At 39.4% G+C, this 22015-nt stretch overlaps 1 protein-coding gene across 2 annotated transcripts in view; it reads right to left on the reverse strand.

Moving 5' to 3' along the window:
* Window positions 1-6562: 6562 nt before the first annotated feature.
* ALKBH8 (alkB homolog 8, tRNA methyltransferase) overlaps window positions 6563-22015 on the reverse strand; it is a 102629-nt gene continuing 87176 nt past the window's right edge. For both annotated transcript variants that reach the window (XM_043481196.1, XM_043481197.1), the window contains exons 10-12: window positions 17949-18205; window positions 11732-11881; window positions 6563-7514 (exon numbers count right to left, since the gene is read on the reverse strand). In XM_043481196.1, coding sequence (XP_043337131.1) covers window positions 6957-7514; window positions 11732-11881; window positions 17949-18205 — 965 coding nt within the window. In that variant the 3' untranslated portion in view covers window positions 6563-6956. The remainder of the gene's footprint in view (window positions 7515-11731; window positions 11882-17948; window positions 18206-22015) is intronic.

Raw genomic sequence — 22015 nt, forward strand, 5'->3', positions numbered from 1 at the left:
GCATCCAGTTTCATTGAAAACTCACCTGTTTAACAAGAACATTGCTGCAATGAATAGAAGACAACAATCAGAGTGTTTTCCAGGCAGCTTTGAGGTCACAACAATTAGCTTTCACAAAGGGAAAATACTGCTTTTGCCAGTAGGCACCAATTTTCAAGTTGACCCATGGAAAGTTTCCCTCCAGTTTTGGAGCACCCAGAAGAGACACCTAGGGCATACTGATCCCTTCTGTGAAGAAACAGGTGACAGTATTCTACATGTGGTGAGTGGTATACTAGTTACTGCTCCAGTTAGGCCTAAGTGTTCTGTGAGATGAGTTCTTAGCTAAAGGTTGCAAGCACCATGTTTTGTTTCTAAAACCCATTTGCATAACTAGAAACATTGCTGCAGTGAGTAGAAGCCCAGCAACCAGAGTGTTTTTCAGGCAGCTTTGGGGCCACAACAACCTAGCTTTCACAAGGGGAAAATACAGACTGGCTAGCAGGTACCCACTTTCAACTTGACACAGAACTGTTTCTCTACAGTTTCTGAGCAGAAAACAAAAAACAAAAAAAAAACCCACCTGGAACACCCTGGAACTATCTATGAAGAAGTTTTTCTGTGCCCAGGGTGATCTGTGTGTGGTGAATGGTATACCCATTACAACCACAGTTAGGTCTGAATATTCATTGGAAGGGCAGACGCTGAAGCTGAAGCTCCAATACTATGGCCACCTGATGCAAACAGCCAACTCATTGGAAAAGACCCTGATGCTGGGAAAGATTGAGGGCAAGAGGAGAAGAGGGTGACACAGGATAAAATTGTTGGATGGCATCATCGACTCAATGGATATGAGTAAAAGTCACTTCCACAACATAACCTTGTGAAAGCAAACTCCCAGAGACAGTGAGAGACAGGGAAAGACAGGGAAACCTGGCATGCTGCAGTCATGGGGTCACAGAGTCAGACACGACCGAATGAACAACATGCCTAGGTGCTCTGTTAGATGAGCTCCTAGCAATGAGTTGCAAGTACCCTGTTTCTTTCCTGAAAACTCACTAGTCCAACCAGAAACATTGCTTCAGTGAGCAGAAGACAAGGCGCCAAAGTGTTTTTCAGGAAGCTTTGAGGCCATAACACTCTTGCTTTCATAAGGGAAAAATCCTGCTTTTTCCAGTAGGCATCAATTTTCAAGTTGACCCATGGAATGTTTCCCTTCAGTTACTGGGCAGCCAGAAGAGACAATTGGGACACACTGGACATTTCATGAAGAAATGTGTGTTGTAGCTTGTTCTGAGTGTGGTGAATGGCATACCCGTTACTACCCTTGGTTAGGCCTAGGTGTTCTGTGAGATGAATTCCTAGAAAGGAGTTACATGCACCCTGTTTCTTTCCTGAAAATTCACTGTGAAACAAGAAACATTGCTGCAGTGAGTAGAAGACAAGCAACCAGAATATTTTCCAGGCAGCTTTGAAACATAGCTTTCACAAGGCTATGTTGTGAAAATGGCTTTTACCAGTTAGGTACTGGTTTTCAAGTTGACCTACAGAATGTCTCCTTCCAGTTTCTAGGCACCCAGAAGAGATACCTGGGACACACTAATGCCTTCCATGAGTAAACTGGGGTTAGCAGGGTGTTCTGCATGTGGTGAGTGGTGTATTAGAGTTACTACCTTGGTTAGCAGAGAAGGAAGTGGCAACCCACTCCAGTATCCTTGCCTAGAGAATCCTGTGGATAGAGGAGCCTGGTGGGCTGCCATCTATGGGGTCGGCCTAGTTGTTCTGTGAGATGAGTTTCTAGCTAAAAGTTGCAAGAACCCTGTTCCTTTCCTGAAAATTCACTGGTCAAGCAGAAACATTGCTGCATTGTGTGTGTTACCGAAACTCAGTCTCTGTTCCCTGGGTTGAGTACAAATGTAGAGACTGAATTTGGGAGAAGTAGAAAAGAGCAGCTTGTATTTCTTTGCCAGGCAAAGGCACCACAGTGAGTTAATGCCCTCAGGACTATGTGACCAACCCTGGAGGGGGTAGTGAGGAGTTTTACAGTGTTCAAGGAGCAGGGCATGATCAGCTCATGGACAATTATTGGATTGGTTGGTATCAAGATGACATTTCAAACATCAATTTTCTGGCTTCAGTCAGTCTAGGGTCTATGTGCTTGTGGTAAGCAGGTTTCATCTGGAATGGATTCTGCTTCCCATAAATATCTTGATGAGAAAAACTGGACCATCATTTGAGACTAGTGGTCATGTTTATTTTTGTTTTTCAGACAGCTCTGTGAAATGAGCTCCTGGCAAGAAGTTGCATACACCCTCTTTTTCTAGACAACTCACTTGTATTTCCAGAGGCATTCCCGCAGTGAACACAAGATAGGCAACAATAGGCTTTGTCAGGCACCTACCAGATCCCAGGTATCTGGCTTTCTACAAATACTACTCACCATCAGGCCTTAATTTCAAAGCTGACAAATAACATATTTACCAGCAGTCTGGGCAACGAAAAGGACACTTGGGACACTCTGAGCTCTTCCAATGATAAACTTGTATAAGCAGGGAGTTCTGTATATGGTGCATTGCATACACTAGTTTTACTGCCCTAGTTAGACCTAGGTGCCTTTAGAACTTCCCAATGCCTGGCAATGTTCAGGAAAAACTGCACTGATTTTTTATTTCATAGGCTTGAGACTCTCATGTTTCTTTCTATCTTGAGTCATCCTCTAAGCAATAATCCGCACAAGAATATATGAGCAAGGCTTCTTCAATGCAAGGACAATGAAGTGTTCCCCATAGTAAGCAGAAGAACTTGTTACCAAGCATAAAGTTTCTTTAGCAGTTTTTCTGCTTCTATGAAGGGAAGTTATACCTTCCTTGTGCATTACGTATGTATGTGATGATGGCTTCCATAAAGTTGTGTATCTAGCATTGATCACTGTTAAGTGACGCTGAGCTCCTCTAGGTGTGCTGAATGTGATTGAAAGGAAAAGCCTTTCATGGGACATAAACAAACATGACTTTCACATAAGGAGAAGATAGCCAATTTATTCCTAATGTAAGGAAGAGAGCCCTGTGTTCTTTCATTGAATGTAAGATATATTTCAAGCATTGTGTATATAATATATTGCTTCAGAGATCTGTTTCTCGAGGGTACTTGAAAGCTGTGCAAAACTTTGTGTTCTAAAGATGTGTAAGAGTGAAGGCCTTTAACACCATAAGAAAACCCTTGTTTGTCAGAAAAAATATAGATTTCTTATAAGCTAGATAAAGTTTTATACAGACTTGCTCTTCAGTGTATGAAACTTGTATCAGGATTTGAGGTTGCTAGTGATATATTTGAGATACCTACAAGTCTACCCTTTCTAGTGTGGAGAGGTAGAAATGTCAGTCACTGCCAAGCTGGTATAAATCTGACCAGAATTTCTCTGGTGGTCTGTGGTCCACAGCACGACTTATTTTTAAAGCTATATATAAATTTTTAAGCTTTGTTTTAAAGAGTTTTCTTATGTGAATACAAATATTTAAAATAATTATCTTGCTCTTTAAATATAAAAAAGAAAATCATCTATTTCATCTAGATGTTAAAACTTGTTAGCATGTTGTTGTTCAGTTGCTAAGTCATGTCCAACTCTTTGCCACCCTATGGACTGCAGCATGCCAAGATCCTCTGTCTTCTGTCTCCTGCAGTTTCCTTAAATTCATGTCCATTGAATTGATGATGCTATCTAACCAGCTCTTTCTCTGTCACATCCTTCTCCTTTTACCTTTCTTCTATCTTTCTTAGCATTAGGGTATTTTACAACATGTCAGTTCTTCCTATCAGATGACCAAAGTATTGGAGCTTCAGCAACAGTCCTTAAAACGATTACTCAGGGTTGATTTCATTTAAGGTTGACTGGTTTGATCTCCCTGCTGTCCAAGGGGCTCTCAAGAGTCTTCTCCAACACCACAATTCAAAAGCATAAACTCGTTGTCACTTAGACTTTTTTATGGTCCAATTCTCACATCTGTACATACACTACTGGAAAAACCACAGCTTTGACTATACAGATCTTTGTCAGCAAAGTGATGTCTCTGCTTTCAATATACTGTCTAGGTTTGCCATAATTTTCCTTCCAAGGAGCAAGTGTCCTTTAATTTCATGGCTGTAGTCACCATCTGCAGTAATTTCAGTGCCCATGAAAATAAAGTCTGTTAACATTTCCATTTTTCCCCCTTCTATTTGCCACAGTGATGAGGCCAGATGTCATGATCTTACTTTTCTGAATGCTGGGTTTCAAGCCAGCTTTTTCACTCTTTATCCCTCTCATCAAGAGGCTCTTTAGTTCCTCTTTGTTTTCTGCCATTAGAGTGGTAGCATCAGCATACCTGAGGCTGTTGGTATTTTTCCTGGCAATTTCATTTTGTGATTCATCCAGCTCAGCATTTTGCATGAGGTACTCTGCATATAAGTTAAATAAGCAGGGTGACAATATACAGCCTTGTCGTATAGCAACAGTTCTAACTGTTGCTTCTTGACCTGTGTAAGTTTTCCCAGGAGACAGGTAAGGTGGTCTGATATTCCCATCTCTTTAAGAATTTTCACAGTTTGTTGGGATCCACATAGTCAAAGGCTTTAGTATAGTCAATGAAGCAGAAGTAGATGATTTTTTGGAACTCCCTTGCTTTCTTCATGATCCAACCAATGTTGATAATTTGATCTCTGGTCTCTCTGCCTTTTCTAAACCCAGCTTATACATCTGGAAGTCCTTAGTTCAAATATTGCTGAAGCCTCAGTTGAAGGATATTGGGCATAACCTTGCTAGCATGTGAAATAAGCACAAATGTATGGTAGTTGGAATATTCTTGGCATTGCCCTTCTTTGGAACTGGAATGAAAACTGATCTTTTCCAGTCCTGTGGCCACTGATGAATTTTCCAAATTTGCTGAAATACTGCGTGCAGAATCATTTCTTAGGATTTTAAATAGCTCAGCTGTTAGTATATGTTGAACTTCAAATAAAAGTGAAAGTGTTTAAAAAAAAAGTGAAAGTGTTAGTCACTAATGTCCACCTCTTTTGCGACCTCAAGGATTGTAGCCCACCAGGCTCTTTTGTCCGTGGAATTTCCCAGACAAGAATAGTGGAGTGCATTGCCATTTCCTTCTTCGGGGATCTCCTGCAGGGATCAAACCCAGGTCTCCTGCATTACAGGCAGACTCCTTACTTTCTGAGCCACCAGGGAAGCTTCAATTTGTGATGTAAAATGCTATAATGCATGTTAGAAATAAAACTATTTTTAGCCTATAATTCTTTCTTTTCATATCATGAACCTTACAAATTCATTTAAAGGGAAAATTTATAATCTTGTACTGAAATTCCATGACAAAAGTAATCAATATCTCATCTAAGATTTATTGATCACTACTGTTTCTGAAGGGCTTCCCTGCTGGTTCAGGTGTAAAGAATCCACCTGGCAGAGAGGAAGACACTGGAACCCATCAAAAAAAGATACCCCACATCCAAGGACAAAGGAGAAGCCACAGCAAAGTGGTAGGAGGGAAACAATTACGATAAAATCAAATCCCATACCTGCTGGGTAGGTGACTCACAAACTGGAGAACAATAACACCAAGGAAGTTCTCGCACTGTTGTGAAGGTTTTAGGCCCTATCGACAGAGGAATGGGTAAAGAAGATGTGGTATATTTATACATATACACACAACGGAATATTACTCAGCCATTAAAAAGAATGAAATAAGGCCATTTGCAGCAACATGGATGGACCTAGAGAGTGTCATATTGAGTGAAGTCAGACGGATGAGAAATACCATATGAAAACCCTTACATGTGGAGTCTGAAAAGAAATAATACAAATGAACTTATACAACAGAAAGAGACTCACAGAGTTAGAAAGCAAACTCATGGTTGCCAGGGGGAAGGGATAATTAGGACTTTGGCAGGTCATGTACACACCGCTATAGTTAAAATGGATAACCAACAAAAACCTATTGTATAGCACACGGAACTCTGCTCAATGTTATGTGCTAGCCTGGATGGGCCTCAGAGGGGTTTGGGGGAGAATGGATATAGACACATGATGGCTGAGTCCCTTTATTGTTCACCTGAAACTATTACAACCTTGATAATCGAGTATGAAGTCACTAGTCGTGTCTGACTATTTGTGACTCCATGGACTACATAGCCCACCAGGCTCCTCTGTCCATGGAATTTTCCAGGCAAGAATACTGGAGTGGGTTGCCATTCCCTTCTCCAGGGGATTTTCCTGATCCAGGGATCAAACCCGCGTCCTGCATCATTTATTGTCTGTCTTTCCTTCTAGAATATAAGCTCAATGAGGGCATTGACTTTGTATTTTTCTGGTTCACTGTTCCCCTCCCAGAAATTAAAATAGTGACTGGTACACTGTACAGTTTCAGTAAGCTTTTATTGGATGAAAACCCCTAAATTAATGTATGGGTACTATCCAACTGACTAAAATTTTACTAAGTACCTATGATGTGTCAAGTCTTGTGCTAGTAAAGTGCAGTGACAGAGTAGTTATCATCTGTGATTTTACAGAGCTAACAATCACAGATAAAATTTCAGACAATTTTCTACTGAACAGGAGTATTTTATTATTGATAAAATGTTATGTGATTACTTCATTAAGATTCTACATCATTTAGTTCATTTAGCAACATTTTATAACAAAAGTTTATCTTCAAAATGCTGGACTCTTACCCTAAGATCCCACATATTTCATGAACTACTTCAATTACTTTTAAAAACCATCCCTGTTCCTCCATCATGGATTAAGTGATGTCAGCAATAGTAGTAGACTGAATATATCCTAACTAGTCTCTACTTTCAAATTTCTCCCAGGCACTCTCCTTTGACACTTTTCCACACATTTTCTCTTTAACTAAAAAATATAGGTAATTTAATCTCATTTTAAAAAAACATTGAGCACTTCTTCCCTGTATATAGTATGTTCATAGAGATAATCAGACCTTTTGAAGAATTACACACCAGTTCCCCTGATCATAGTAACTTTGCAGTATGCTGATATTACTCAAAGTCTGGCAGGCAGCTTCCAATTCTCCCTCACAAAACACATGGTAATAACGATGAAACACAGGACCTGGGTCACGGGATCCTAATGAACCCAGTGGCTCCACACGCTTGTCCTTACCAGGATTTTCCTTCAAGTGCCAGGGAACCAGTAAGTCTTGAGAATGAAAAGAAGTCCTGTTAGTGTGAACAGGCAACTTGGAATTAGCAACGTTCCTTGAATTACATCCTCCATCTTGAAAGTCATTTATGGAGGAGACAGGATGTGCTGAATCTTGACTGCCTACATTAGGCAACTGCTTCACAAGCAACTCTTGCACTGATGTATCATTGCTGATTTCCTCTTTCATTCCTTGGCTAGTTCTGTTTTCTCTAAGATACTTGGACTTCTTCTTATTATATTCTTGCTCCATAGCCCAAACATAGATGAGTGCCTTCCCACCAGGTCTTAGGAGTCGAACAAGTTCTTGGAGAGCTGCCACTCTACGCTCCTAGTGGAAAAAAACAAAAAAACAAAACCATATTGTCATTTATCAGCCAGAAAGAGATACAGAGAGGAAATGGGAAATATAATTGACTACAGGACTGTTTTCAATTAAGATGGACAGCACAGAAAATCAAACATAAGACAAATTTTATATAAAACAAAAAAAGGAAAAAAGAAGAACTGTGTTCTACAATCAAGGCGGGGGGGGGGTAGGATAAATAGAAAATATATTTTTTTCTTTCCATTAATAATACAGAGGCACAGAAGGTGTTCTGTTTTGTTTTGAATTCAGTTAAGGTCATAAGGTACCAGTAACTCCAGCACAGAGGAATCTATATTACTGCTTAGATCAGGAGAAAATGAGTAACACTCAGGAGTAATAATATTTTTTCCTATAATATAAAATATTAAATTCACTTATTTTAAAATTAGAAGCATAGTGACTAATTAAAAACATCAGCATACCACTACCAGTTAAATACTTGAGTTTTGGAAAAAAAAAAAGAATATGAAAAGAAGAAAAATAGAATGGGAAGAACATGAAACTGAGATCTTGGGAATGAGAAAAAGAGCTGAGGAAGCAAGATGGGAAACAGAAATAGAGAAGCAGCTCAGAGGCTGAGAAGAGAGAACAAATTCTCAAGAGTCCTACAGCTGATCTCTTAAAGTCTCTTATAGCTAAAGTGCTGCAACTCTGTGGATCTGAGGAAGATATTTAAAGATAAGTAAGCCTCCGGCAGGAAAAAGGCAGAAATATGCAGCAATAAAGCATGGTCACAACAGACCTGTATTTAAGCAAGCACAACTCCCAAGTAGCTCATCTCCATTCCACAGGGTTTCTTTAAAAACTGGGGTACACTTTATGACATGGAAAGAAAGAAAAAGCTGAAACATAGTCCAAATCAGTAAAATCTATGAACATTTCCTGACACTTAGTATTGTCCCAGAGGTCTCTGAGACTACCTCAGTTCTTTTCATTCTTTTACTTTATTCTTCTCTCCAGCAGTTATTTCCCCCATTTTATCTTCTAGCTCAATGATCCATTCTTCTGCTTCAGATATTCTGCTATTGATTCCTTCTAGAGTATTTTTAATTTCATTAATTGTGTTGTTTGCCTCTGTATGTGTATTCTTTAATCCTTCTAGGTCTTTGTTAACAGATTCTTGCATCTTCTCCATTCTATTTTCAAGGTTTCTGATCATCTTTATGATCATTAATCTGCATTCTTTTTCAGGTAGTTTGCCTGTTCCCTCTTCATTTGTGGACTTCCGTGTTTCTAGTTTATTCCTTCATTTGTGCAATATTTCTCTGCCTTTTCATTATTTTTTTAAAACTTACTGTGTTTGAGGTCTCCTTTCCCCTAGCGTCAAGGTTGAATTCTTTCTTCCTTTTGGTTTCTGCCCTCCTAAGGCTGATCCAGTGGTTTATGTAAGCTTCCTACAGGGTGAGATTTGTGCTGAGTTTTTTTTTTTTTTTTTTTTCTTTCCTCTGATGGGCAGGGCTGAGTGAGGTGGTAATCCTGTCTGCTGATGATTGGGTTTGTATTTTTGTTTTGTTTGTTGTTTAGATGAGGCATCCTGCACAGGGTGCTACTGGTGGTTGGGTGATGCTGGGTCTTGTATTCAAGTGGTTTCCTTTGTGGGAGTTCTCACTATTTGATACTCCCTAGGATTAGGCGTTCTCTGGTAGTCAAGGGTCTTGGAGTCAGTGCTCCCACTCCAAAGGCTCAGGGCTTGATCTCTTGCCAGAAATGGAGATTCCATAGGTGGTTTGTTATGGCAATAAATGAGATTAAAACAAATACCCAAACACAAGAAACCAAAGATGAACCACAGACAAGTGCAGTTGCAAAATTAGGCAAATAATAATTAAAATAACGGAATATACACATATACACCCATAAGCAAACTCAAAACAGTCCAACAAAAAAAAGTACAATAGACTGACCCTGCAAACAAAGAAAATAAAAAATGATATCCACCAGTTAAGAACAAAATTAAAGCACAAACTGGAAAACAAAACTAAAGCAAGGTGTCAACTGGGGAATAAAGCAATGAAAACAAAACAAGCAAATATGGTGAGAAAAAGAAAGGAAAGAAAGAAAAGAACAGAAATGCAAAGTTAAATAGAGGCAGACAAAGATTTATATATATTAAAGATTAACTGCAAGGGGAAAAGGACAGTAGGAAAAGTAAACAAAGGAATAAATGTAGAAAAAAATAATAATAGGTTTAAAAAATTTTTAAGTTAAAATTATAAAAAAAGAGAAAAGAGAAAAAAAAGAAAAAAAAACCCCTCCACCTCCATTGCAAAAGGTGAACGCAGAGGGAGAGGTTTATAACAGCAATGCAAAGTGTGATTTAAAAAAAACTTAAAACGCTTAATTAGATTTGACATCAACCGACAACTACAACACAGGGGGATAAAAGCCAAAAGAAACTACAGAACGAGTCAAAATATAAGAATAATAAATGTTTTTCTTGAGTCTCTGTTGTCAGCATCCTTTCTCTCACTGGGAGTCACAGTCCACCTCACCTCCCTAGGATGCCCTCCAACACGGTGCTGGTCTCTGGACCTGCTGAGCAGGTCAGCTCAGACTCTAACCTGGTCCTACTCCTGTGTGTTCTTGCCTCCAATGTCCACAGCTATGAGAACGAGTGTGTTTTGTTTAGTGGGCGCTCTCAGTGCCCTTTCATATATTCCAAAGACAGAGTCTGCCTAGTTGATCGTGTGGATTTAATCCCCAGCTTGTACAGCTGGTGGGAAGGCTTTGGGTCTTCTTCCTTAGCCACAGTGCCCCTGGGTTTCAGTTGTGGTTTTATTTCCACCTCTGCATGTGGGGTCGTCCACTGGGGTTTGCTCCTGAGGCAGCCCTGGAGGACTTGGGTTTGCCCCTGTGAGGGCCAGGTGTGGAGGTGGTGCAGCTGCCTGGGTCTCAGGGCTTCTGGCAGCACCAGGTACTCAGGGGAGTTGGCAGCTAGGGCAGCAGGAAATATAGTGCTCTAGAAGGGTGTGGCAGCCAGTACTGGCCAATATGCTCCAGTATTCTTGCCTGGAGAACCCCCTCCCTGGCAGAGAAGCCTGGCAGGCCACAGTCCACAGGGCTGCAAAGAGGTGGACACAACTGAAGAGAACCCATGTGCATAGACACAAGACTTCTCTTGCCTGTGGCAGCCCTGCCCCAGTGAGGGTTAAGTGTGAAGGAGGCGTGGCTGCCTGGATCGAGGGGACCCTGATGCACCAAGTGTGCAGGGACACAGACAGCCTCAGCCGCAGGAGTTATGGCCCTATCAGTCTTTGTTCAAGCCTCTAGTAGCTGGCAATCAGAAGGCCTCTTTGGCTAGTCTTTCTCCATAGCTCCACCCCTTCAGGCATGCAGAGGGCTCCCTTGCCTGGGGTCCTTCTCTGTTGTTTGGCGCATCAGGCACATAGACAAGCCCCCCAACTGGGGTCCTACTCTGTAGATCAGCATGTCAGGCACTTAAAGGGGCACCCTGGGTGGGGTTCCTACTCTGTTGTTCTGCGCATCAGGTGCTTGACGGGCCAGCCACTCTATTGTTCAGCTACCAGTGCTGGGGTATGGGGAGAGAGAGGCTATGGTGATTGATCCACTATGCATGACTCAGCAGTATCATCTTGCTTCCATGGCTACCTGGCTTTCCTCCACAGGCATGTCCCACCACCGTCTCCTCCTTCACATCCCCTCGGTCCGTCTCTATGCAGTCAACAGCAGTCCTTGCCCTGGGATTGCTCCGGAACCCCTACACTCCAGCTCCCTGCTGCTGCAGTTTCTAAGGGACTTGCATCCCTGTCCAGGGCACATGTGACTGCAGCAAGGACTGTCTGATTCTCATTCCATTTAGGCTGCCACAGATCAGCTGCTTCACTCTCAGCCTTAAATGTTTCTCCTCTGACCTAGCAATTGCCCTGATGTGGGGATTGGTTAGACCCCTGCTTCAGTTCCCCCACCTGCTGACTCCTGATTTTCTCCCTAGCTCCTCATCCTACGGAGTTCTGCCTGGTTCTATATATTCTTTTCTGGTGGTCAGGTACTCTGCCCACTCTCAGCAGGTGTTCTGCAAGCACTTCTGTGTCGGAAGGTGCACTCCTGACGTATCCATGGAGAGAGATGTACTCCATGTCCACCTACTCCTCCGCCATCTTGTTCCTCCTTCCTGCCACTTGGTTATAAGCTTTTGGAGCAAGAAAGACAATACTTACTGCTGTAGCAAAATGGTGAATAACAGCAATGGAAATGCAAGCGTCACAAGATCCACTGCGGATTGGTACTGCCAAAGCATCACAGACAAAGGCCTGATATTGCTTCTCTCTACAAATGTCCACAAGGTTTTGGCTATGATCACAGCCAATCTGTAAGAGATAAAGAATTTCAAAACATCTTCTTTAAATGCCGTAGAGTTATTAGGCAGATTTCATATTCATTGTGAAAGGGTTCAAGTCTATGATATTATCAGTTTTTACAGCCAGTACAAAATCACTTATATAATTTACAGAGCAGCATTTATCTTAACAGATATCAGACAGAATTCAAATTAGTGAATGGAAACAAATGACTAGAATAAAAGTAACACTGGTGGAAATGAGAAGTTCTAATTAGCATCTAATTGATCACCACTGAGAATCTTGAATTTTTTTGTAATATCTTTTTGTAATATTTTCTTTTTTATCTTATTTTATTTGCCACGCCACATGGCATGTGGGATCTTAGTTCCCTGATCAGGGATCAAACCTGCGCCCCTTGCAGTGGAAGCACGGAGTCTTAACCACTGACTGCCACGGAAGTCCAATATCACACATTTTGAAATGGAAATTATGACACAAATGTAGACATTTAGTTTTTTGGGGGGATCTACAAATAATATGTTCAAAGTATCTCTTATTAGGATATAAACTATTTAGTAATGGCCCAGATGTCATGAGGATGGCTTATTTTTTCCCTGCTTCTTTACAGTTTTCAAAATGTATTACTTCCACCATCATAAAATAAAATCACCCTAAATAAAGTTAAATAACTTATTTCATTTTTTAAATCTATTGATTCTTGTTCTGCTAAATATATATATCTCAAGAAAGCTGAGCACTGAAGAATTGATGCTTTTGAACTGTGGTGTTGGAGGAGATTCTTGAGAGTCCCTTGGACAGCAAGGAGATCAAACTAGTCAATCCTAAAAGAAACCGATCCTGAATATTCTTTAGAAGGAGTGATACTGACGCTGAAGTCCAATACTTTGGCCACCTGATGTGAAGAACTGACTCATTAGAAAAGACCTTGATGCTAAGAAAGATTGAATGCGGGAAGAGAAGGGGACGACAGAGGATGAGATGGTTGGATGGCATCACTGATGGAAATTAGTTTGAGCAAGCTCCGGGAATTGGTGATGGACAGGGAAGCCTGGAATGCTGCAGTCCATGGGGTTGCAAAGAGTCGGACATAACTGAGTAACTGAACTAAACTGAACTGACAAGAATAAAGTGCTGCATTTAAAATTTATAAAATGCAAATGAATTAAAACTTTTAGTATAATCAAACCATTCTATGGCAATGACAACACTGAAGACAGCTAACAGCATCCTTTAATCTCCCCAAGCAGGTGAGGCCTAACATGCCTTATGTATATGTCCAGTTCTGTGGCAAGTGTTTGTGGGTTAGGACTGCCTGTCTTTTCTCTAGTTTTGCTATTGTTTTGTGCACAACTTTGCTGTTCTAAAGATACCATATACAGAGGGAGTGACTGAGACAGAGACATGAAAGAGAGAAAGCGTACACATGCACATGCAATGTGCACATAGAAACTAGGGAAGGAATTGGAGGTTAAAGTTATATCACTAATGATTACCTCCAGATACTTCTTCTTAACCCAATCTCTACAATAGAGAGGAAATATGTATATAAGTAGATTTCATCTAACAGAAGTAGCCACATCAAGTTTATATTTACTCATTGCAATTTCTGATGTGATGTTTTGATTAATGCTGAAGGATCAGTATTCCCTCAGTTCATCTGAGAATAAAGATATGAATCTTCTCATCAAAACAATTCTTTCTGAGCAAAGTCACACTGACATGTCAGTCATACTTAATATGAATTTGCTCAATTTCTAATCAATATTCAATAGCTTCAGTATTCCAGCCCACAGCTGCATTAATACCTGAAGTACAATAAAAGGCACCAAGATAGAAGTAAAGTATAGTAACGTCATTTTGATTACATTTTAAGATGGAAAAGTACTAAAAGTCCTTTAGCAACAACAGTGGCACAATTCCCAATTAACTGCTCTTGTTAGCTGTGTAAGATATATAATTAGCCTTGTTGTTCAGTGACCAAGTCATGTCTGACTCTTTGTGACCCCATGGACTGTAGCACACCAGGCTTTTATGTCCTTCATCTTGATATGTAGTTAGCAAGGCAGTTTTTCTAACTTATTTGTTAAGCTACTGGAAACCTAGAAGTTTCCAATCTCTGGAGGGATCACATAGACAGAAAAGGTAGAAGTTTCAACTTTGCTTTGTTGCTGTTGTTCAGCCACTCAGTCGTGTCTAACTGTGACCCCATGCACTGCAGCACACCAGGCTTCCCTGTCCTCCACTATCTCCCTGAGTTTGCTCAAATTCATGTCCACTGCGTCAGTGATACCATCCAACCATCTCATCTCCGGTTGCCCCCTTCTCTTCCTGCTCTCAATCTTTTCCAGCACCAGGGTCTTTTCCAATGAGTCATCTCTTTGCATCAGGTGGTGAAAATATTGGAGCTTCAGCATCAGTCCTTCCAGTGGAAAAGAACACCAATGCTGGGAAAGATTAAGGGCAAGAGGAGAAGGGGATGACAGAGGATAAGATGGTTGGATGGCATCACTGATTCAATGGACATGAATTTGAGCAAACTCAGGGAGATGGTGAAGGACAGGGGAACCTGGTGGGCTATAGATCATGGGGTCTCAAACAGTCAGACACAACTTAGTGACTGAACAACAAGAGACTTTAGTTTTTCTTCATTTTCTGCCATTAGAGTGGCATCATCTGCATATCTGAGGTCATTGATATTTCTCCCAGCAATCATGATTCTAACTTGTGATTCATCCAGCCCAGCATTTTGCATGATGTACCTTGCATATACATTAAATAAGCAGGGTGACAACAGACAGCCTTGACATACCCCCTTTCCCAATTGTGAACCAGTCTGTTGTTCCATGTCTGGTTCTAACTGTTGCTTCTTGACCTGCATACAGGTTTTTCAAATTTTTTAAATCATCAACATAATATTAAATATTCAATTCTAAAGGTACTGATAAAAAAGGAAAAACCATTCAACTTAGTAACAGAACCATATGAAGTTTCACTTTTCTTCTATTAAAGTATCAAAAATATTTCAAAACCAAAGTATACCACAGTAATAACACTGAGATACAACGTCCTCTCATAAAATATTCATAATACAAATTGGCTGGACCTATTTTAAAAAGCAATTTTGTAAACCATCTTTTAAGAAAGATAAAAATGTTCACAACTTTTACCCCAATATTTATTCTTTGAAAAGTTCATCCTAAGAAAATGATTCAAAGTATGGAAAAAGGTAAACAGGCTAATGAAACTGTCTTTAATGAAATCCACCAAATGTTACAGCACATTCCTTGTATTAATGTATTTAACTCTTGAGAGAGACGAGACGGTAGAGTAGAGGACTTGAGCTCACCTCCTCTCACAGAAACAACAAACTACTCTCAAGAAAACACCAAAATCACCACCAACTGCTGAACAACAACCAATAAAGAAGATATTCTACATCCAAAGACAAAGAAGAAGCCACAATGAGACAGTAGGAAGAGTGCATCTGCAACACAATCAAATCCCATTCCGACTGGATGGGCAACCCACGAACTGGAAAATACATCACAGAGTCTCTCCCATAGGACTGAGGGTTCTGAGCCCCAGTAAGGCTCCCCTGTCTGCAAGCCTGGCATCAGGAAGAGACCCCAGGGCATTTGGCTTTGAAGGCCAGCAGAGTTTGACTGCAGGAATTTCAGAGGACTAGGAGAAACAGAAACTCCAGTTTGGAGGGGTATAAAATCTTTTTTATAAATTTTAACTCTGAAAATAAAGCCAACAGCTAATGCTGATGCTAGGAATGAAGAAGCCTGAAAAATAAGTGTTTCTTAGCTAGAATATAGAAATTTTGAGTTAAATAGCAGAAGAAAGCATGCATGCATACCTCAGATCAGAAAAGAACAGATTTACTTCTAAAAGAAATGAATAGTTGTTCATAAAACTATTTCTTAGAGAACCAAAGCTAGGATTTTAAAAATATACTTTGTTAGAAATTATATAAAACAGTGATACTAATAATTTTTTAGATTCTGAGACTATCCTACATTTGAACACTTAGAATAATGTCTCAGGTCACATCCTCTCATGAATGTCAAGAAACGCATGTGTTTTCATGCTCAAAGATCCTGTTCAAAATACACTCAAATATCATTGCTCCATCCAGGTTGGAGCCTCAGCAGCTTAAAAAAGTAGACTTCTCTTTTATCATACATAATTCCATTTCTTGTATAATGAAAACCCTAACTCCAACCCAGACAAGTAGTTTTCATTCATTCATGAACAACATCTACCAAGCCTTCTCTGAGGTCAGAAAATGGCAGTAGAAGAGCAGAAAGCAAAGAATACATGCAGCCTGCCACAGATGAAACGAATGCAGATAATGGAGAGTGAGGGCACTTATGAATTCCTAATTCTTCCAAATATATTCCTTCTTGAATCAGCTTTAGATTCTTGGTTCAGATTATCAAGAAATCATTTGTCTCGATTGTAAAAGGATAATGTTATCATATGACTGCATCAGTGTGGCTGACTTCAACCTAGTTTCACTGTCACAAATGATACCTGACTAGATAAAGCCATAGGCTATCATCAAGAAAGTGTAAAAGCAGAACTCACTGAAAAACATTTTTGGACAGTACCTTAAGATTAAAACATCAGAAGATATTTTGTTTTAAACTATGGTTAGAGCTGTGAGAAATCTAAAACCCTATTTCCTCTTCAATATGAACAAAGTTAATTCACAAGACTTTATTCTTTATAAACTAAAATTTAGTTGTAAACATGATGGCAATATATGAATACTTATGTCTTATTTTGGGGAAAAGCAATTCTTTTGTCTGCCTCTTAATGAAGAAAGTCTACCTTTCCTCAACTGCAGTATTACCTTTCTTCCTTAATGTAGGTGTATAATATCTAGGACGAGGTAAAGATTACAAGCAATCTGACATGCTACAACAGCCCATGAATGAACTGCTCTCATTCTCCTTTACATAATCCCCCTTACTCTCTAGTCCTTCCTCCCCTAACTTTGAGAAAGGGACGCTCCAGTCCTCAGAGAGTAGTGGTGACAGGAGTATTTACAAACAATACACTAATGCAGGGAGAACTTCCTACTTCCTAATACAGCAGGGGGGAAAAAAGTGATCCCTAAGAAAAGGAAATTGTAACAGCTGAAAACTTTGGCATCAGAGAGAAGTGGGTTCTACCCTAGATTGAGTACTACAAACCTTGGTCAAATTTTTAATCTACTTGAGGCTTAATTTTCTCAACAGAAAGACAATAAATACTAACCTTTTTTTTCTACTATGAGTAAAAGAATACTAGATTTGGAGTCATAAGGCATGGGCTCAAGTTCTAGTTATCTCCTCGAAAACAGATTAAGGCTACCCACTCCAGTATTCAGGGCTGGAGAATTCCATGAACTACACAGTCCAGGGGGTTGCAAAGAGTCAGACACGATTGAGCGACTTTCACTTCTTCTTTGTCGCTCAGTCGTGTTTGACTCTTTGCGACCCCATGGACTGTAGCCTGCCAGACTCCTCTGTCCATGGAGATTCTCCAGGTAAGAATATTGGAGTGGGTTGCCATGCCCTCCTCCAGGGGATCTTCCCAACCCAGGGATCAAACCCAGGTCTCCCGCATTGCAGGCAAATTCTTCACTGTCTGAGCCACCAGGGAAGCCCAATAATACAACACCAAGGAAGTAATATAAAAACTCTGTGAGCCTCAATGTCTTCAATTATTAAAGACAGATCAAAGTATCTACTTTATACTTCTTATGAGGAACTAAGCAAAGAAAATGGTTCCTATAAATAAAAATCATTTTTATAACCTGTAAAGAGTTATATAAGATAGTTTTACTGATAATCTTCTTAGAAAGCATAATCTGAAGGAAACAAAAAGCCAAAAAACTACAAATAATGGCATGCCTATAAATTTCTAGGGGAATAAAAAGAATAAGAGTGTTCATTAATTTTCAACCTGTTGGTTATAAATTTTTTGCAATGACCTAAAAACACAGCATTATATCATGAGGAAGGTGATGCTAACCTTTACAAATAAAGCAAAAATAAAGCCAGAAAAGATAATTACTTGCCATATATAACTCCTTATTGATGCCAAGATACTTTCCATTTCCACATCCAATATCAGCAACTAATGAACCACTTGGCAAAGCTTTCAAAAACTCTACTATGTGTGGCCAAGGGGTGTGTCTCGTGCTGCTGAAGTGCCTAGCAATTTCTTCATAAACCCGATGGACATAATCTTGCTCCAGTTGTAAGGCTTCTTTATCACTCTCTGGAAATGATGCAGGAGCCTCCTTCATCTGGCTATCACAGACCAAAGGGTAACCTAATGAGAAAAATAAAGCAATATAAACCATTTATTTATTTATTTATTTTTAGGCCACGCCATGTGGCATGTGGGATCTTAGTTCTCCAAAGAGAGGTCGAGTCCATGCCTCCTGCACTGGAAGTACAGAGTCTTAACCACTGGATTGCCAGGGAAGTCCCTAAACCATTATTTGTATCCAAATGAATCATCAAGTTAAGACTGTTTTCACAAAAGAAGAAGCAAATCAGTCCACATTTGATGACTAGGGATAAGTAGGTTCTTATTTATCATTTTAAAAAAGTAGTTTTCACCAGTTATGTATGTGAAGGGTCTAATATAAGAAAGGATAAATCCATCTGCAGCAAAACATTACTAATTCCACATGCCTTATATTGAAGATGCCTGTTTTATCTTAGGATTAAGGGTCTTCCTATTCAAGAAAGGATCTTGATGGGCCTGGCCTAACTGAAGAAACTTACAAATTAACAGGATTTGGGGTTTTTGTCTTAGTAGGAGTTCTGGGGACCCTAATACTCTCAGAAGAAGAACCAGACCTAGAAACAGTGTGTGATTTGGTAATAATCACAAGATTTAATGAATACTATTTGATGGCAACCCACTCCAGTATTCTTGCCTGGAAAATCCCATGGACAGAGAAGCCCGGTAGGCTACAGTCCATAGGGTCACAAAGAGTCAAACATGACTGAGCAACTTCACATTTGAAGTGGTTTTTATATATATTGTCTCACAGTAACACTGTGAGACAGGAACCAGCACATTCATTTTACAGATGAGGAAACTGACACAGAATATTAAATGATACTAAAGTGACAAAGATGGTAAGTCACAGAGTCAAGATTTGAACCCAGGCAACGGAGACTCCAAAACCCACATTCTCAATGACTACACCTCCTTCCAAAAAAAAGGGTAAATCCTAAGAAGAGCACAAAGTAAAGGGGTGACTGAGGAAATTTAGGATACAATATGTCAAGTTAATTGTGAAGTTGTTCCCTGGTCTTTATAATAACATCTAATATTCATTTCAAATTCTTCCTATTCTCTGCTCTGCTCTAAATTCCCATTGCCTTCAGCCAGCCTGTGACACACAACATCTTTTTATGGGTAGTACACTAGAGAATAAAGGAAAAAGCAGTGTTCCCAGAGAAACCACAGACAAGACTTCAGCAATATTTATAAATCATATGGCAGCAAAAAATTGGGCTATAGCATTGACGACTTCAGGAATTTTCCCTAAAAGTAACTAGAAGATGCCAAATCTTGAATGGGGGTGGAACTATCTAGTCCCTACTAATGTGTAAAGTGAGGCTCTAAACACTTTATGTGGACATTTAAGAAAAGGGTAGTCCTAGAAACTTTGAGGGCTCTAACATACATGTGGCAACAGATGGGTCAGTATGTCAGTTACAACAGAATTACAATTACACTACAATATACATTACAATTACTTTCAACTAGTCTTGGTAAAAATTGTATTCTCTTGGAAACTATGAACATCTAAACTACATAAAGGGAGGGTCACTTAAATCCACAACTTTTGGCTAAAAGTATCTAAATGTTGGCCTTGAACTTTTAAAAAAAATCTGTAAACTGAATAATCAGAGCTTCTTACAGCATCCCTTACACTAAATTAACATATTCAGCGCTCCCATTTCATTCAGTTTATGCTTTCCAATCTCTTGGTCTCTTTATTTGTTGTTCTTTCTCAGGCCTTTATCAAGGGTAGTAGAAAAGCTTTTGTAAACACACACACACACATATATATATAAATAGTAAGTATAATATATATGTTTTAGAAACTTTACAAATTTTTGCTTAGCTAACAAATTTATGACATTTTGGTCCCACTTGCTTGACTAAGTTATGAATATAGAATGCTAGATTTCTAATTTATATTCACTCAAAACTTTATATGGGTCCAATTATTCTGGCATCTAGTATTATTGTTGAAAGTCTTAAAAGTTTATTATTTTATTAATATTTGAAAAAAATTGAACGAGGCTTGAAACTTCTAATCCAATTCTGAAAATAAAGAAATATTATGTTGTAAAAAAAAAAAAGGAAATTACCATATGATACAGTATTAGTAACTAAAGTTCAGGTTTTGTTCAAATTTCACTTATGCTAGTGTCCATTATTTGTTTTCATACCTTATCTAAGATTCCACACTGTATTTAGTTGCACTGAGCAGCTTCAGCTGCATGCAATAAATTTTCCTTTCATTTTTGTCCTGTTACAAATATTGTCCAATTTTCCTTCTTATGGCTTCTTAGATACACCCATCATTTAAAAGTAGACATTTAATTACCAAATACATGGAGATTTTTAAGTATCCTTAATATTAATTTATCATGTTGATATTAATTGCTCACTTAAATGCTTTCTTCTCTACAACCACCCTCTGTGTTTTTTCAGGCTTTTAACCTTCCTGAGGCTTTCAATGGCTAGCCAAAGATCTCTCTGGGTAACTGTCACATTGTATTTGAAAATATGTACATTATTTTCAAATATCTTTTTATACTGATTTCTAACATAACTCCACAGTGATAAGATAACAGACTCTGTATGATTTCAATATCTTTCAGTTCAGTTCAGTTCAGTTCAGTTGCTCAGTCGTGTCTGATTCTTTGCGACCCCATGGACTGTAGCACGTCATGCTTCCCTGTCAATCACCAACTCCCAGAGCTTGCTGCGACTCATGTACATCGAGTCGTAATGCCATCCAACCATCTCATCCTCTGTCATCCTCTTCTCCTCCTGCCTTCAAACTTTCCTATCATCAGGGTCTCTTCCAATGAGTCAGTTCTTCGCATCAACTGGCCAAAGTACTGCAGCTCCAGCTTCAGTATCAGTCCTTCCAATGATATTCAGGACTGATTTCCTTTAGGATTGACTGGTCTAATCTCCTCGCAGTCCAAGGGACTCTCAAGAGTTTTCTCCAACACCACAGTTCAAAAGCATCAATTTTTCGGCACTCAACTTGCTTTATGGTTCAACTCTCACATCCACACATGACTACTGGAAAAACTATAGCTTTGACTAGATGGACCTTTGTTGGCAAAGTAACGTCTCTGCTTTTTAATGTGCTGTCTAGGTTGGTCACAGCTTTTCTTCCAAGGAGTAAGCGTCTTTTAATTTAATGGCTGCAATTACCATCTGCAGAGATTTTGGAGCCAAGGAAAATAAAGTCTGTCACTGTTTCCATTGTTTCCCCATCTATTTGCCATGAGGTGATGGAATCAGATGACATGATCTTAGTTTTCTGAATGTTGAGTTTTAAGTCAGCTTTTTCACTCTTTTTTCACCTTCATGAAGAGATTCTTTAGTTCTTCACTTTCTGCCATAAGGGTGGTGTCATCTGCATATCCAAGGTTTTGATATTTCTCCCAGAAATCTTGATTCCAGCTTGTGCTTCATCCCGCCCACCATTTCACATGATATACTCTGCACAGAAGTTAAATAAGCAAGGTGACAATATACAGTCTTGACATGCTCCTTTCCCAATTTGAAACCAGTCCATTATTCAATGTCTGGCTCTAACTGTTGCTTCTTGACCCACATACAGGTTTCACAGGAGGCAGGTAGGATGGTCTGGTTTTCCCATCTCTTTAAAAATTTTCCACAGTTTATTGTGATCCACACAGTCAAAGGCTTTGGTATAGTCAATAAAGCAGAAGTAGATGTTTTTCTGGAACTCTCTTGCTTTTTCTATGATCCAAAGGATGTTGGCAATTTGAACTCTGGTTCCTCTGCCTTTTTTAAATCCAGCTTGAACATCTGGAAGTTCTCATTTCAGGTACTGTTGAAGCC

The sequence above is a fragment of the Cervus canadensis genome, chromosome 11, assembly GCF_019320065.1.
Source record: "Cervus canadensis isolate Bull #8, Minnesota chromosome 11, ASM1932006v1, whole genome shotgun sequence".
Classification (NCBI taxonomy): Eukaryota; Metazoa; Chordata; class Mammalia; order Artiodactyla; family Cervidae; genus Cervus; species Cervus canadensis.